This window comes from Clinocottus analis, unplaced genomic scaffold (assembly GCF_023055335.1).
Source record: "Clinocottus analis isolate CAN_PGR_092001 unplaced genomic scaffold, fCliAna1.0.p SCAF_31, whole genome shotgun sequence".
Taxonomy (NCBI): Eukaryota; Metazoa; Chordata; class Actinopteri; order Perciformes; family Cottidae; genus Clinocottus; species Clinocottus analis.
In genome coordinates, this window is record NW_027176054.1 from 495001 (window position 1) to 509607 (window position 14607).

Below are 14607 nucleotides of genomic sequence, written 5' to 3' on the forward strand. Positions count from 1 at the left end.
ATGGCCTTACACATTATAACTATTCCATAGATTTAACTTCAATGAAATGATTAAAAATAATAATAATGAAATACAGTTTGAAGGGTTTTCAAAGTTCATGTGTAAAATGAATCAAGATATTCTTTATTATCATAAATATTCACTCACATTACTTTGTCTTTAGACATTTTGTTCATATTTATTTTTTTATATTCTGTTCATTCATGAGCAGAAATAACTAAAAGATCATCACTAAATGTTCCATTTAGGATCAAATGTTAAGTTTACAAACCTTAAAGTCTGGTCGCCAACTAAATATTAAACATATTTATTATTACATTAAACTCTATTAAATTGAATTAAACTTGCTGATACATTTGAACTTCTTGCGTTTCAGTTTCTGGAGTTCTTCACAATAGTTTTCATACATTTTATGAGACATTTACCAGGATGTACATATTTAAACTAAACGCATGTTGTACTTTAACCTGTAAATGTTGTTTACTTGACACTCAGAGTCAGAAACACAGTAACGTCTAAGAAAAGACACAAAAACCTCCCAAACTCACCGGCTACAGTCAGAGACATGTTACTGAGCGTACAGACACGGCGTGTGAAGGAAGCAGCGGCTCGCTCTTAAAGACGTGAAAGTAAAATGGTCCCGGAGATAAAAAAACAAACAAACAAACAAACAACAAAGCAGAGCAGCTGTCAGAGAACAACAGACGTCCTCCTCATCCTCAGATCAGAGGAAGCTCACAGATCTGCAGCACAGACCCTGAGCTCAGCACAAGCCCCGCCCACTGCCACCCACGCACCAATCACACGCAGCCGGGGTGTTTACTCTGAACACACACTCACACACACACACACACACACACACAAAACAAATAGTGCTAAAACAAAAAGTTGGTTAATCAATTAGTTGACTTACAGACCATCAATTAATAACATTTTTTTTGTAAATTAACTAATAAAGTTTTCCTTCTTTTTAGCTGCATTTTACTGAGATGTATAATTTGTATGAATATTTAGAAATGGTGTAATTTTGCTGAATTTGTACATTTTACTTTTGCTCCTTTCAGTATACTTTGATAATACTTGTTTTCTTTTGCTTAAAAAAAACTTTGAATACAGGACCTTTACTTGAACAGTGTACTTATACACTGTCGTATCACTGCTTCTAACAAATGTGCTGAATTCGTAAATTCTGACATGTTGAGAGCCGTGTAGAGACAACCCCTCAATCTCTGATATGATCTGATTTCTTCACTTTGTCCCGTTACAAAAAGTGTACATTTCTTTGGTAATTTTACATTTTCTCTCTTTAATTTCTTCTTTTTACTTCAAATCAGACTATCTGGTATCACGTACTATCTGCTATTATGTACTATCTGGTTCATGTACTATCTGGTTCATGTACTATCTGGTTCATGTACTATCTGGTATCTTGTACTGTCTGGTTCATGTACTATCTGGTATCTTGTACTGTCTGGTTCATGTACTATCTGGTATCTTGTACTATCTGGTTCATGTACTATCTGGTTACTCGTACTATCTGGTTCATGTATTATCTGGTATCTTGTACTATCTGGTATCTTGTACTATCTGGTTCATGTACTATCTGGTTCATGTAGTATCTGGTTACTCGTACTATCTGGTTCATGTACTATCTGGTATCTATCTGTACTTTACATGTAACATCACCTCCTCACTGAGTTTGTAACGGTGACCTTTGACCTCGCTGTTTAAAGGTCGCCTCAACACTTCATGGTCTTTAAAGTCTTGAAGTTCACAAGTTGCGTTCACAGTATTTGTATTAAAAGTAAAACACAGACAGGAAATATTTCACTTAAATAGTGAATACTTTTCCTACTTTACGTACATTTTGCTATTTGGAATACTTCTTCCACCACTGAAAGTCACATTAAATAAAGTTAATTGATTTATGATAATGTGTGTTACTTTAAATATAATTATTAGTCCTCCAGCCATCTTTGTGTTCATATTTAAATATGCTCATGCTATGTATCTTTGCATATTCTTGTATGTATTTGTGGGAACTTGTTTCTCCATGTGGAAATGTTGTGGTCACGCACACACCCACACCCACACCCACACACACACCCACACCCACACACACACACACACACACACACACACACACCCGCACACACCCACAGAGAAGCAGGTTCACGCCAGCTCTTCAGACATGTTTACATGTTTACAGTTTCACTGTTTTTTTCCGGACAAAGTTTTCGTGCACGAGCAGCCGCAGGTTTGTCTCGCGAGGCTGTGAAGTGACCCACCTGAACGCGCGGGCCACGCGCCGGGAGAGCGTCACGAGCAGAGGACAACGTGGACAGCTCGCAGCGGGACGGACAGCTGACAACTACAGTCCTCGGTTTAGGGAACAAAAAGTCGAGTGAAACGGTTGAAAAGTCGCTTCTTGTTCTTCCTCCTCCTCCTCCTCTTCCTCTGGTAGCCTCCGCAGCTGACAGCCAGCCTAAGCACGTCGCCGAACGCCGGTGACGTAACGAGCGCGTGTAATTGGTGGAAGACGCCCGTCAATCAAAAGGAGTTGCCGAACAAGCCCCGCCCACTCACGATGGTCTATTTTTAACTACCAATGTTTTGTTACGCATTGAAGTGAAGTTATTACATTTTTACACACATTTCATCATGTTTCACTTCAATGTCATTTAGCTTTATCCATTTTTATTAATTTATATTTTTATTGCGTCCAATTTGGACTCAATTCCACATGCAAATTGTATAATTTGTATTAATTTAACTGATTAGTTTGATGTTTACACTTGTGCATAACATTACATCTAATTCCTGTTTATTATGGTTAGTAGCAATAAGATTTAGGCCGATTTGTTCGTATAAATTTATAGTAGTTATACATAAATATTAGTTATATTATTACCGTAGGCTACACCAGTCTATATATTTTCTTTAAATGACCCAAACACACATTAAACCTGCAGCTTTTGGGGTTTTTCAGTTACAAAATTTTACTTTGTAATAGTCTTAAGCCTATCACAAACACTCATTTTGTAGAGGATCCTGTTTTTGTAATTTAGTTTCCCTAAAAAGAGGATGGGGTAATTGTTCTGAAACTCCAAAAAATGATGTATAAAAACTACTGAGGATCAAACACAAAACCCATTACATTTAAATTCTGATCAATGCTGCCCCCGTGTGGTTAAAAGGATCCACTGCAAAACACTGGAGGACAGAAATAACTGATAAGTTTCAGTTACTGTGTTGAATTAAAATCACTTGAAGCAGCAGTTATGAGGCTGAAACGTTGTAGAAAGCATCAACACTCAATTTGAAGCCCGAGATTAAATAAAAAAAAGCTTTACGAGCGTCAATTTCCATTGACGTCCGACACCAGCACGTCTCCGACGAAGCCTTCTGAACACCAAACGACAACACGGTGTTGGTCTGTTGCTTCCTTTGTTGTTTTATTGGTGATAACATTGTTTCCGTTACAGTTTCTTAGTGTGTGTTTTATCATCTACCAAACAGAGACATTCTCTCGTGTGTCTTGCAGACGGAGGAGGCCAGGTCGCGGTGGTTAAACAGGTTTTTTCGGAAAAAACCTGAAAAAAAAAGGTGGCCTGGAGACACACAAAGACACACACACACACACTGAGAGAAAGAGAGAGAGGGGGGCACACTGACGCCAGCTGGGACGGTTAATAAGAGTGGAGGGTTTCTTCTTCTTCTTCTTCTTCTTGGTCGTCAGAGCCGCGAGCAGTGAGCCTTCGGGGGATCTAAGAGCTGCTGCCGGCCGGCAGGAGGAGACCGTCACTGGGACAGGAAGTCCATGGCGGTGTCTCGCTCCTCCACCAGCTCGGCCGCCGTGGCGTCCATCTTGGAGCGGGAGAAGTCGTTGATGGAGAGTCCGTCGACCATTTTCCAGGTCTTGTTCTGTGAGGAGTAAGAGGGGGGAAAAAAGGGGATTTGTTGCATTTTGTGTGTTTGTTTATGGACTAGAAACACTCGCGTTGTGTTATTTCAGCAGATTGACGACAGCTTGAACCCTCTGGGTGTGAAGTGAAGCGCCGGCTGCACTCACCTTGATCTCGATGGGGAAGGAGTAGATGAGGTCCTCTGGGATGCCGTACTTGTTTCCGGCGGCGTACACGCCCATGGAGATGAACTCGCCCTGTCGACGGCAAACACAACAACGTCAGGGATTATAACTTAGAATTATAACTCATGCATCATTGTTCAGGTTCACATATGGGTGGGATATTTAATTATTCAGAACGGTATTTTGATGATATTCATATTAAAGATTCAGCCCAATACAATTTTTTTTACGCCGACAATCACAGGAATATACGTCATTGTTGAAGGAAACGGCATCTTCAGCACTTAATATTGGCATTTTTGGGACGTTAGGGGATATTTAATGCAAATTCTGTGGAAGGATTTTGCTCTTTACGCCGCAAATACAGCGAGAATTATTCCTTTGGATGCAAAGATGCAGCTGTAAAAATGTAATCTTTGAGATTATTTTCCTGATAAAGCTTCAGTGAAAAGGACAAAAGTAACAGAAGACGACGCTCAGCAGCAGACATCCTCTTAAAGAAGAAAAGATAAGTGTTTTTTAGGACTCTGACCACTAAGTTTGAAAGGAACTTATGCTTAATAATTATTGTTTATCAGATGATTAAAGTCCATGAAGATGTTCTTCTGGCTGAAGTGTAAACGGGGTTCATACACATTGTGACCAATGAATTTATAGGACTTTTAACTACATTTCTACGACTTTTAACCACATTTCTATGAGCAAACATTGTGTAAAATCTGTGCGTAAACAGTAAAAAGTGATAAAATGTAGTATTTAAACTAACAATGAGGATTCAAAGCATACCGTAAACCTTAAATGACACAAATGAATGAGAGATGAACACATGAATATAACACATTTACAGGACTTTAACTAAAAATAAAAGACTCTGACCTCTTTGGTGCCGAACCAGATGTCCCTCACGTGGTCGCAGATGGCCTTGGCGGCAGACATGGCGCTGGACAGCTTCCTGGCTTTGATGACGGCCGCGCCGCGCAGCTGCACCGTCTGCAGGACGCGGAGGAGAGGAGGTTATAGGTTTGAGAAGAGGACGGAAACTACCACATGAAAGCAAACAACCCAGCGGGGGAGCGAGGCCTCACAGAGATGAAGTCTCCCCTCAGCCAGGTGTCGTCCTTCACGGCGTCGTAGGCGGCCGTCTCCAAGCCGTCCATGTCCACCTTGGCGTGGTGCACGTCGGGGTACTGGGTGGAGGAGTGGTTCCCCCAGATGATGACGTTCTTCACCTTGTCCGCGGACACGCCGCAACGCATCGCCACCTGCAGGCCGGGGACCGACACAGCAGCGGCGTCAGCAGGAAGTACGTACAGCAGAAATATTTCATTTGTAGACATGAAACATTTTTCAAAGCTAAAAGTTAGTTTCAGCTCATTGTACACTAATGAAAACATCACTCTGCATGTTATATTCATGCCAATTAATATCACTGTTTCTTTAATATGTCAACACCAGACGAAGTCTTTCATTTCATGACATGTTTATAATCTACATTTCTTCCTACTTCTACTGTAATTATGACTCTCAAAGTATTGCAGAACGCTCTCCTCCAATATTTAAATTATGACGTTGGACGAGGTCGATGTCAAGTACACAAACGTGTTTCGGACGTTGCATCATGTTCAATAAAACGTCAGAAGATCAGAGAGGTTTGGTGGCTTCTGGGTTCAGGAGGGTCAAGACATTGATTGACAGACAAAAATGTCTTTTCAAAGCCAACGAACGCTCGTCAATTATCGTTATTCAAACATTTATTTAAAATATCAATAGTGAGTTGCGAAGGGACCGTGAACGAGTTAGCCAGAGCCGAGCGAGCCCGTCCTCGTGGACCTCTTTTTCTGACCTGCGTGACCTCCGTGTGACCTTTGTGAGACGGGGTCGTGGCGAGCGGGACCGGGTGTGCGGGCGTACCTGGGAGCTGGCCCTGTTGTGGTCCAGCCGGGTCAGGCAGGAGAAGTTCTCTTTGGGGATGGACGGGGCCGACTTGGAGGCGATCAGACAGTTGGTGTTCGCCGGGTTTCCGACCACCACGACCTGAAAAACACGTCAAAAATAAAAACACGACTTCTGTAATGATGAAAATAAAAAGAAACTGTAAAAACGTCTCAAACTTAAGAAATTACTGATGTATACTACGAATAAAGTCTAAAAAGTCAGATCTAAATCTGAAAGAAAATGTTTTTTTTGTTTGGTTGAAGTTCATTTTTGTGCAATTCTAGATTCAATACAACTTTATTAGTCCACAGCGGCGACGCAGACAGACGTTCAGGAGCATGACGGCGAGCTGATAATGCATTTAAAATGTAATGAAATCATAATTAAATGAAATAACGATGCTGTTGGTTGTGGCTGTGATGCGGAGCTCGCTCTTTTCTGCAAACAATCCGTTCTGATGAACACGATAAAGAATATATTTTAACAAACTAACTCAATCGACTGAAAGTTCTCTCACTGAAAAGTTAAATCGAGTAAAGGAAGCTGGACAGTGAACCAGCAGAAGAAGAAGTGTAGGAAGTAAAGAAGTTCTTCCTCTCAGTTCCTCTTTCATCGCCTCCAGACTGAACTTCCTCCCTTCAGCTGCTTCGCTTCCACATTTTACCCAGAATCCTCCTTGACACAGCGAGAAAGACACGACTCTCTGCTGTGTTTTCTTCAGTTCATCAGGACGCGACCGATTACAAACCAGGATGAAAAAAGAGTTTTCTACAAATACTAAAATAAATAAAATGTTTAAAATAATCTGTTTGACGTTTGGACAAGAAAATGTGGTCTTTTTTTTTTTTTTAAACACAAAGTTAGTTCAAGGAAAAGATGGTCGACGATGACATCACAGTTGGAGGTGAATCCACAGTTACAAGCCATCTTTACTGTTTTACTGACTAAATGTTTATTTGTACGTTTCCTCAGAGAATAAAAGAAACAAAACGCTGTTTTCCTCTGAAGGTTTCTGGTGTAAAAGCCTCATAGAAATGTTCAACATCAGGCTGTTCAGGCTCCTCATGTGACACTTTGACCTTCGACCTCAGCAGAGACTCCGCCTCTTGCGTAACACGAGCGCTTTAGTGGACTTTGTGTCATTGGGGGCCTTCCTGCTGATCTCCACACTCCTCCATGTGACATTAATGAGGTATTCACGGCTCATAGTGAAGGTGGAACCATAGTTATTATATTATTTTACACAAAAAGGTAGATCTCTAATAAATGTAATCCTAATTTTTTTTTCCCAATTAAAATGACACGTTTTGTAAACAGCAAAGTGGATAAAAACATTTTAGCAGCATAGACTCAGAGGCGTAGATGTGGAGCTGCATAGAGAAGAGCAACCGCCTCTTAAATCTACAAGAAACGCTGGATAAGCACTTTCATTTCCTGCGTTTGAACCGTACGACCACAAAGAACAACAACCACAAAGAACAACAACAACACCCCTCCAGGACGAGGGACGGAGCCGAGCAGATGTTCAGCGCTGAATAGAAAATGTCACCTTCACGGTCTTCTTGGCGAACTTGTCCAGAGCGGCTCCCTGCGTCTTGAAGATGGCCACGTTGGCCTTCAGCAGGTCCTTCCTCTCCATCCCCTCCTTCCTGGGCATGGAGCCCACCAAGATAGCGGCGTCGATGTCCTTGAAGCCGACCTCCACCTTGTCGGTGGGGATCACCTCTGTGGGGGGAGGAGGAGGAAGAGGAGGAGGAAGAACGTGTTCAGCATGCACATCTTATTTAGCAGGATGTATATTTCAAAACGTTGCCACACAAATATCACTTTCTTGACTAAATGAGTGATTCCAGTTTGTTTTAGAGTGATTATATGCAGAGTATATGTTGATTACTATCAAGATAATATACTTATTTGCATTATTTTGGGCCAACATAACATGTTCATGACATTACATGAATCTATTCAAGATTTTACGATGACTTCTCATTCATGATCCTCACTGATCAATAACTTCATGTTGACCTGAGGAACATCGTATCTGCTGCGTTCAGATAGCAGCGGCAGCTAAAGACGCATATTGATAACATTAAATATAAGAGGTATTTTTATTTTACTGTGACGTTTCCAGCCCGCGTCACCTTGTTCTCACTCTGCTCTTTTCCTTCTTCTCATTGCACAACTTTTCATTTTATCTCGGTTCACAACCTCGGAGCAGCGCTTCGTTGCTCTCATAAATTTCCTGCCGCCTCGTCTGATCCCGATGATAAGATGCGTTCAGTGTCCGTTGGTACAAACGGCTGCTATCGGACTGGACTTCAGTCTGGGCTCGCCTCCTCACCACTGATCTGATTGGCTACTGCGGTGCCTCAACAACCAGCCAATCAGAGGCCTCCTTTCAGACACTCCTCCTCCTCCAAGCAGCAGCACATGAACTAAACTTCATTAAAATATTAATGAATTATTGGTGATACTGTCAGTGCAACATGTCCATTCTTATCACGGTGATAAAGACTGTGGATACTACAGTTACCATTTCATTTAAAAAAATTAATTCATCATTTTTGCACAGTGAGTGCTGCAGACACGAGTCCTAAAACTCCAAAATGAGTCAGAATTTTGGTTATTTTGTATGTTTTAACGTTTTTCTTGATGGATGCCTTAAAAAAAGGTCTTTGTTTCCCACAAGATGTGTACGTATTGTTCTACGACATGGGATAGACCCCTCTGTTGAATGTTGAACCCTTTCACGCTCATGTGACCGCGATTAAGTTAAGTTACAGCCTCACGTCAGCTTTTTACTTTAGGCAACTTCACGGCTGGTACACACACACACACACACACACACACACACACACACACACACACACAGTAACAGACACACACAGTTGGCTCACCCATCAGCAGTGGGAGGGCGCAGTCCTGCAGCTCCATGACGACTCCGTCCAGCACCGGCAGCATGGGCGGGATGTCCAGCAGGACCAAGATGATTGGCTTGAAAATAATAAAAACAAGACGGTGTTACCCAAAAACAAATCCACAAAACAAGACCAGTAAATCAAACGTTTGACCGTGTGTGTTGAAATAAACATTGACACTTTTCTTTTTTTTTTTAAAGCCAGCAATTTAGCTTGGCTTACAGGACACAACATGCAGCGAAATTAAAGAGGTTTTCCCCTTAAGGTACTTAATTCAGGATAAAATACATTACTGTACTGGTTTTAATGTGTGTTGTATAAATAAACTTTATTATCATCAACCACACAAGATGTTTTCAGATTAATCACGAGACTAAAAGGTCAACAATCAAGCTTTGAGTATTAAACTACACATAAAATAAGAATTTTCTACAACAGGTGCATGATGGGCGTTTCCCATCATGCACTGGGTCAGGCAGTCTGTGAAGAGCAGCTGCGGCGCCCGGCTCTAAATTACACAGACCCCTCGCTCTCGTGAGATTATCATTGACCACGTGTGCATGACGTCAGAGCAAGTCGGGACCAAGTCGGACACAAATCTACCCAGCATGCATTGCACAGAAGAACAATACAGCCGTGGTGACCTACAAAGCAGAACATTCCACTAAAACTGTACAAATGAACAGCGTTCTTCCTTCTGTTTTGAGCTTGTAATATCCCCTGGTGAGGACTCCAATAAGCTCATGGCCTAGCCCACATTATTAAAACATGCGTTATTCATGATGAGTCCATTATGCAACAGAGCTCCACACGCTGCGTCGCCCATCTGCCTGTGCAGGGAGCAGCTTCATGGGGGGAAGGAGGGGCGCCCCCTCCGCTGCAGGTTACGTAATCAAGGGCTCTTTGGTCTTACCTGGTCCTTCCCGAACACATCTCCCTTGGCGATGCTGTACAGCAGGGAGTAGGCAATCTGGCCAGCAGCGCCGGTCACCACAACACGGATTGGTTTGGTCTGTTGTGGGGGGGAAACAAAGCAGTTTGGTTCATACGTGTCATTGACCTAGATAAACAACAGATGGAGGGAACAAAGCAGCAAGTAACATGCATTCCACAGTTAATAGATGGAATCCTCACTGTGAGATTGATGGTTTTACAAGCCCTTTATCGGTGGCTCCTCCCACTGTAGAACTCTTTGTACAAGGACTTCAAACCAACTCCCTTTAGAAAACCGTGCAATAAGGAATGGCGTCGTGTAACGACAAGAATAGGTCGACAGTCAGTCTATTTTTAGATTTAAAATTTAGCAGTTGATGTCACTCTGTAATTCGGCATACATGAATGAAACTACAGATTAACTTTAAATCCGGTTTTATGATTGGGTCAAACAACTTTCTCACGCTCCTCGCCGTGCGCCACAATGAATGAAGTAGGGCAACACAGTAAATACTATAAAATGATGCAGTGGTTTTTATTGGCGAGCCGAAATGAAGGACGTATCCAGTACAGTCAGAAGATGCCCTCGCATCGTATTTTACTGGCTTAAATTTATCCGACGAGCCAGAACTCCTTATTTTGAAAGATTTGTGAATGGAGATTCAACCACTCCGAAGCTGCAGTTATGATTGGCTACCCGGGACTGAATAAAAGAATAAGGCCGTTGATGTAACAGGACGCTGACGCCACGCGACATCCTGCTTGTTAAAATGGAGGCAGATGCACGAAAGTACAGCAGAAAAGCAAGAAATAAAATAAAATAAAAATCAGCGGAAGCAAACGTGCACGCTTGGTTGCAGAACCTGACGGGTTTTTTTTATATATTCAAAACATCATCTCTGATCTGCGCCATGCAGCTGCGAGGCCAACAATGCGCGTGACACAGCAGTGTCCTTGGATGTTTAATACTGAATTCGGCACATCAAAATCCTCAATTTAAAACACCAAAAATAAAGTATAGCATCAAGTGAGACCGCTAGCTACATTTGTACGTCTCAATGACAGCCATCATTTAGCATACACGGTAAATGAATTAGTTAACGCTTTGGTAGAAGTGCCATATTATATTGTTACATTTATACAATCACGCAATAAACAGACAATATTACATCTTACCATGTTTAGCTAACGGGTGGAGATGCTTTGAGTCTGCGGTGCCTGTTATCCCTGCTCAGAGTCGGACTAGACGGAAGGGTCACCTCTATCCTTGTATTGTAAAGTCAGGCGGTCAAACGGTTCGCACCACACGTACGACGGGACTTGTAGTCCTTTTATGAATGACAACAGGCTTTACGGCCGAGCCGATTAGACAAAGGGAACACAATCTCCCATGATGCACCACGCTCGCCTCACCGCGCCCACCTACTCCATATACGGAAGAGGATTTTCTGAAAAAGGTTCATTTTTTTAAACGAGATTCTGGCGGCTGCGCCTTTAGCGACACCACGTGGCCGGTAGAGGGACTGCAGAGGCAGACACCGCTTCAAGTGATCTATTCTAGTCTGTTCGTGTTTTGTATTTAATGTTTCATTAACTGTAAATCCCTTAATGACAATAAATACATACTAAATAAACAAATACTACTGGAAACCCCTCAAAGGCAGTTGGAACCCCATCAAAAAAATAATATAAGGACTAAATGCTGCTGTTTGCAAATTTTATGGCACAATCAAACCTTTTCCTGCAAGACTTGAATCTTGAACTTTGGGATATTTATAACAATTCCTTGCAAAGTCAATCTTATAAATAATACAGGGATTTTGTAATTTTTTGCGATGGAAATAAATATGAAAATATATGAATATTTGTTGTGAATATTTTGAAATAATCAAACAATTTCTCAGACCTCTTCCTGATGGCTTCCTGTGGATCTGAATTTGAAACCTTCTCATTTCAAAATAAGAGTTCATTTGAATTACACGAAAGTTTATCCAGCCATGCAGATTGTTGTGGTATTATTATATATAATACCAGCCAAATTTAAAATTAGGGTAATTTGGGTTTGTTTCCCAGGCTCTCAGGATGACAGTGGATTATTCTGGGTGCCTGATGGAGTCAAAGGTGAAAGTTTGGCTTGAGGTCAAGTTTGCTCCCCAGACTACAGGAAGTCGGCGGGTTCAGTTGCCAGCCCGTTAAGTTGTTGTTAGGCCTGTTATCTGCGGCCTCATTGAAGGCAAATCTGAGTCGAGCTGTCTGATCTGCTGACATTTATAGACCAGACATCATCACCAAAGGTGGGAGAAGTACTCAGATGGGATCTTTTCGGTAAAAGTACAAGAACAACATCATAAAAATACTCCCCTACAAGCACAAGTGCTGGAATAAAAACTTGAAAGGACATACATATCTGACATTATTAGTGTTAATCAATTAGAAAACTGACTAACTAGTATATAGCTGTCATCTACTGCAGCTAAAAGTACACAATATGTCTCTGAAATGTATAAAGTTGCAGAAAATAGAATTACTTAAGTAAAGTTCAAGTACCTTTTTATTTAAATACGCATTATGATCTATTTTACTCTAAATGGGAACAAACACATAAAGCATAGACTTCTATACAACCAGAGGAGTCGCCCCCTGGTGGTCAGGAGAGAGAATGCAGCTTTAACACATGAATAATAGACTTCATGAGGAGTCGCCCCCTTGTGGTCAGGAGAGAGAATGCATACTTTTGTAAAACCGACTGCTGCCTGAACAGAGCTCAGCATATAAAGTGAAGGCGATGGACGTCCTTCCAGAGAGGTGAGGTTTTATATTACAACCAGAGTTCAGTCCATCCTTCAGCCTATCAAGGACACCGGCGGCCATGTTGGATCCGTGCTGCAGTTTGCAGGGTTCAGTTTCCATGAAGCCGCCTGAAGTTCAGACAGGCTGCGGTTCTGGGCCGCTGGCTGGAACTGACCGAGGTGCTGATAATCTGCAGCGGCACTGCTGCTGCATGAAGGCGGCAGCAAAACCGGGAGCGCTGCCGGATCCCCCGGTGATTACGCCTTCAAAATAAAAGTGCGAACATTGTTGCTTAAACTGTGCATAGAAACTTCTTGCAGAAACAACACATTGACATTGGTACGTTGTTTCGTATATTTTTTTCCACTGTTTTCTGTGCTTTTTAACCTTAAAGGCAGCTCTTTTTTTCTATTTTGCATTTATTGAGCAAACTTTGAGACAATTTTGTTAAAGATAGATCCATCTCATCTGTTTTATCTCATTTAATCTTCTCTCTATTTGTCTAATTTATTTAATTATATTGTTGTGAATTTACTACTGTGGATATAATTGATGTTCTACCACCACAACATTATTCATAACATTAATACTTTAGTTTGAAATCATTTTAAAAGAGTGAAAACTCTACATGTAGATATATTTATGTTTACATGGATGGAGTTTTAAAGTTTAAAAAAACTGAGATATTTTTAGGATAAATTATAAGATCAAAAGTGAAAATGATGATTGCGTCAGAGAGTTACTATACTATATAGTAGATTTTTGAGATATAAAGTAAATATTTAGGCTTTTTATCTCATAATTCTAACCATTCTTACTTGTATAACTCCTAACATTTTAGGAAAATGCTCCTTTGCCTGTGATTCATTGACTATTGTTTCCTTATTACTTTAATGGTCGGTATATGCATTTCAAGGTATTATCTTCACCACTCGTTTAATTTAATCAGCAACATTTATAAAGTAACTATGTGAAGTGAGTGTACTTTTATTTTGAAAGGCACAACCGGATGTCCCGCTGTTCGCTCCGGTGGGCTTCACTCTGGCACTTTGCCAACTTGCCAGGTGAAGACGACTCTCTCTGAATTAATGATGACGGCGGGTCAGAAAGAGACGCAACCCGCCGGGTTCCTTCACCTTCACGGAGGTGTTTGGTTTCCGGCCGCCATTTTTCACACACCTGAAGTCCAACGGTCAAGTCCCGTCGTCCGTTCAATAAAAACGATGACGGAAAACGCCGAACGTTCCCGAACGCGGTTCGTAAAAAGGTCAACGGCGAGTTTCGGAACGCGTCTTCTTGTGCGGTGCGTTCACGTACGCGCGGTCATCTCCGTGTCCTCCGCAGTATGCGAGCGCCAACTGTCAAAACGACTGCTTTTTTATTTCTTTTTTCTTTTTTTAACTCACCTCTGAGGACACCGCCTGCACCATCAGGTACATGGAGGTCAGCATCGTCAACATGGCTCTCGGTTCGGTCGTTCACGGACAACTTGGATGTGTCCTCTGGAGCAGAAATGGCGGCTCGACCCGACTACTCGGTACCGAGAGAGAGAGAGAGAGAGAGAGAGAGAGAGAGAGAGAGAGAGAGAGAGAGAGAGAGAGAGAGAGAGAGAGAGAGAGGGGAGGGTTGAGGGGAGACAGGTAGACACACACACACACACACACACACACACACACACTCACACACACACACGCACACGCACACACAGTGCTTTTGTCCGTCTAGTCCCTTAATACGATTTTCAGGACGTAAATAGCCGCTGTTACCGGACTGCTAAAGCTTTTCACTGTCAATAAATAACACGGATGGAGGCTCTAATATTGTAAACAAAAACAACAACAGCAAGTTGGAATTTGGTATTTAGGAGTCACGTGACGTCACTGCGGGGAAACGGGACATTTTTGGCTGCTGCAACAAAAACTAAAACACTAGACAACACAC

At 41.8% G+C, this 14607-nt stretch overlaps 2 protein-coding genes across 3 annotated transcripts in view; both read right to left on the bottom strand.

Moving 5' to 3' along the window:
• The window catches only part of LOC137798725 (UTP--glucose-1-phosphate uridylyltransferase-like), a 12769-nt gene extending 10283 nt beyond the window's left edge, over positions 1 to 2486 (bottom strand). Inside the window, exon 1 of the mRNA XM_068595638.1 lies at positions 2289 to 2486. The gene's annotated coding sequence lies outside the window, so the exon portion shown is untranslated. The remainder of the gene's footprint in view (positions 1 to 2288) is intronic.
• A 948-nt stretch (positions 2487 to 3434) lies between these two features.
• Positions 3435 to 14207, bottom strand: LOC137798726 (malate dehydrogenase, cytoplasmic-like). 2 transcript variants are annotated; one of them, XM_068595639.1, is made up of 9 exons: positions 14073 to 14207; positions 9857 to 9955; positions 8923 to 9019; positions 7575 to 7750; positions 6002 to 6124; positions 5176 to 5352; positions 4967 to 5080; positions 4073 to 4162; positions 3435 to 3924 (listed from the first exon to the last, which is right to left on the bottom strand). In XM_068595639.1, the coding sequence occupies exons 1-9, from the start codon at positions 14124 to 14126 to the stop codon at positions 3802 to 3804; spliced, it is 1053 nt and encodes a 350-aa protein (XP_068451740.1). In that variant the 5' UTR covers positions 14127 to 14207; the 3' UTR covers positions 3435 to 3801. The 2 variants fall into 2 exon arrangements, with proteins under 2 accessions (XP_068451740.1, XP_068451741.1); XM_068595640.1 differs by lacking the exon at positions 14073 to 14207 and adding an exon at positions 11053 to 11188.
• Positions 14208 to 14607: the final 400 nt, after the last annotated feature.

Excerpts from the sequence above, each read along its gene's own strand:
- LOC137798726 (XM_068595639.1), bottom strand. The coding sequence starts at position 14,126 with ATGTTGACGATGCTGACCTCCATGTACCTGATGGTGCAGGCGGTGTCC. Across the intron at positions 6,125-7,574 it reads TCGCCAAGAAGACCGTGAAG|GTCGTGGTGGTCGGAAACCC; the intron begins GTGACATTTTCT and ends CGTGTTTTTCAG. Across the intron at positions 4,163-4,966 it reads TCTGGTTCGGCACCAAAGAG|GGCGAGTTCATCTCCATGGG; the intron begins GTCAGAGTCTTT and ends TGCCGTCGACAG.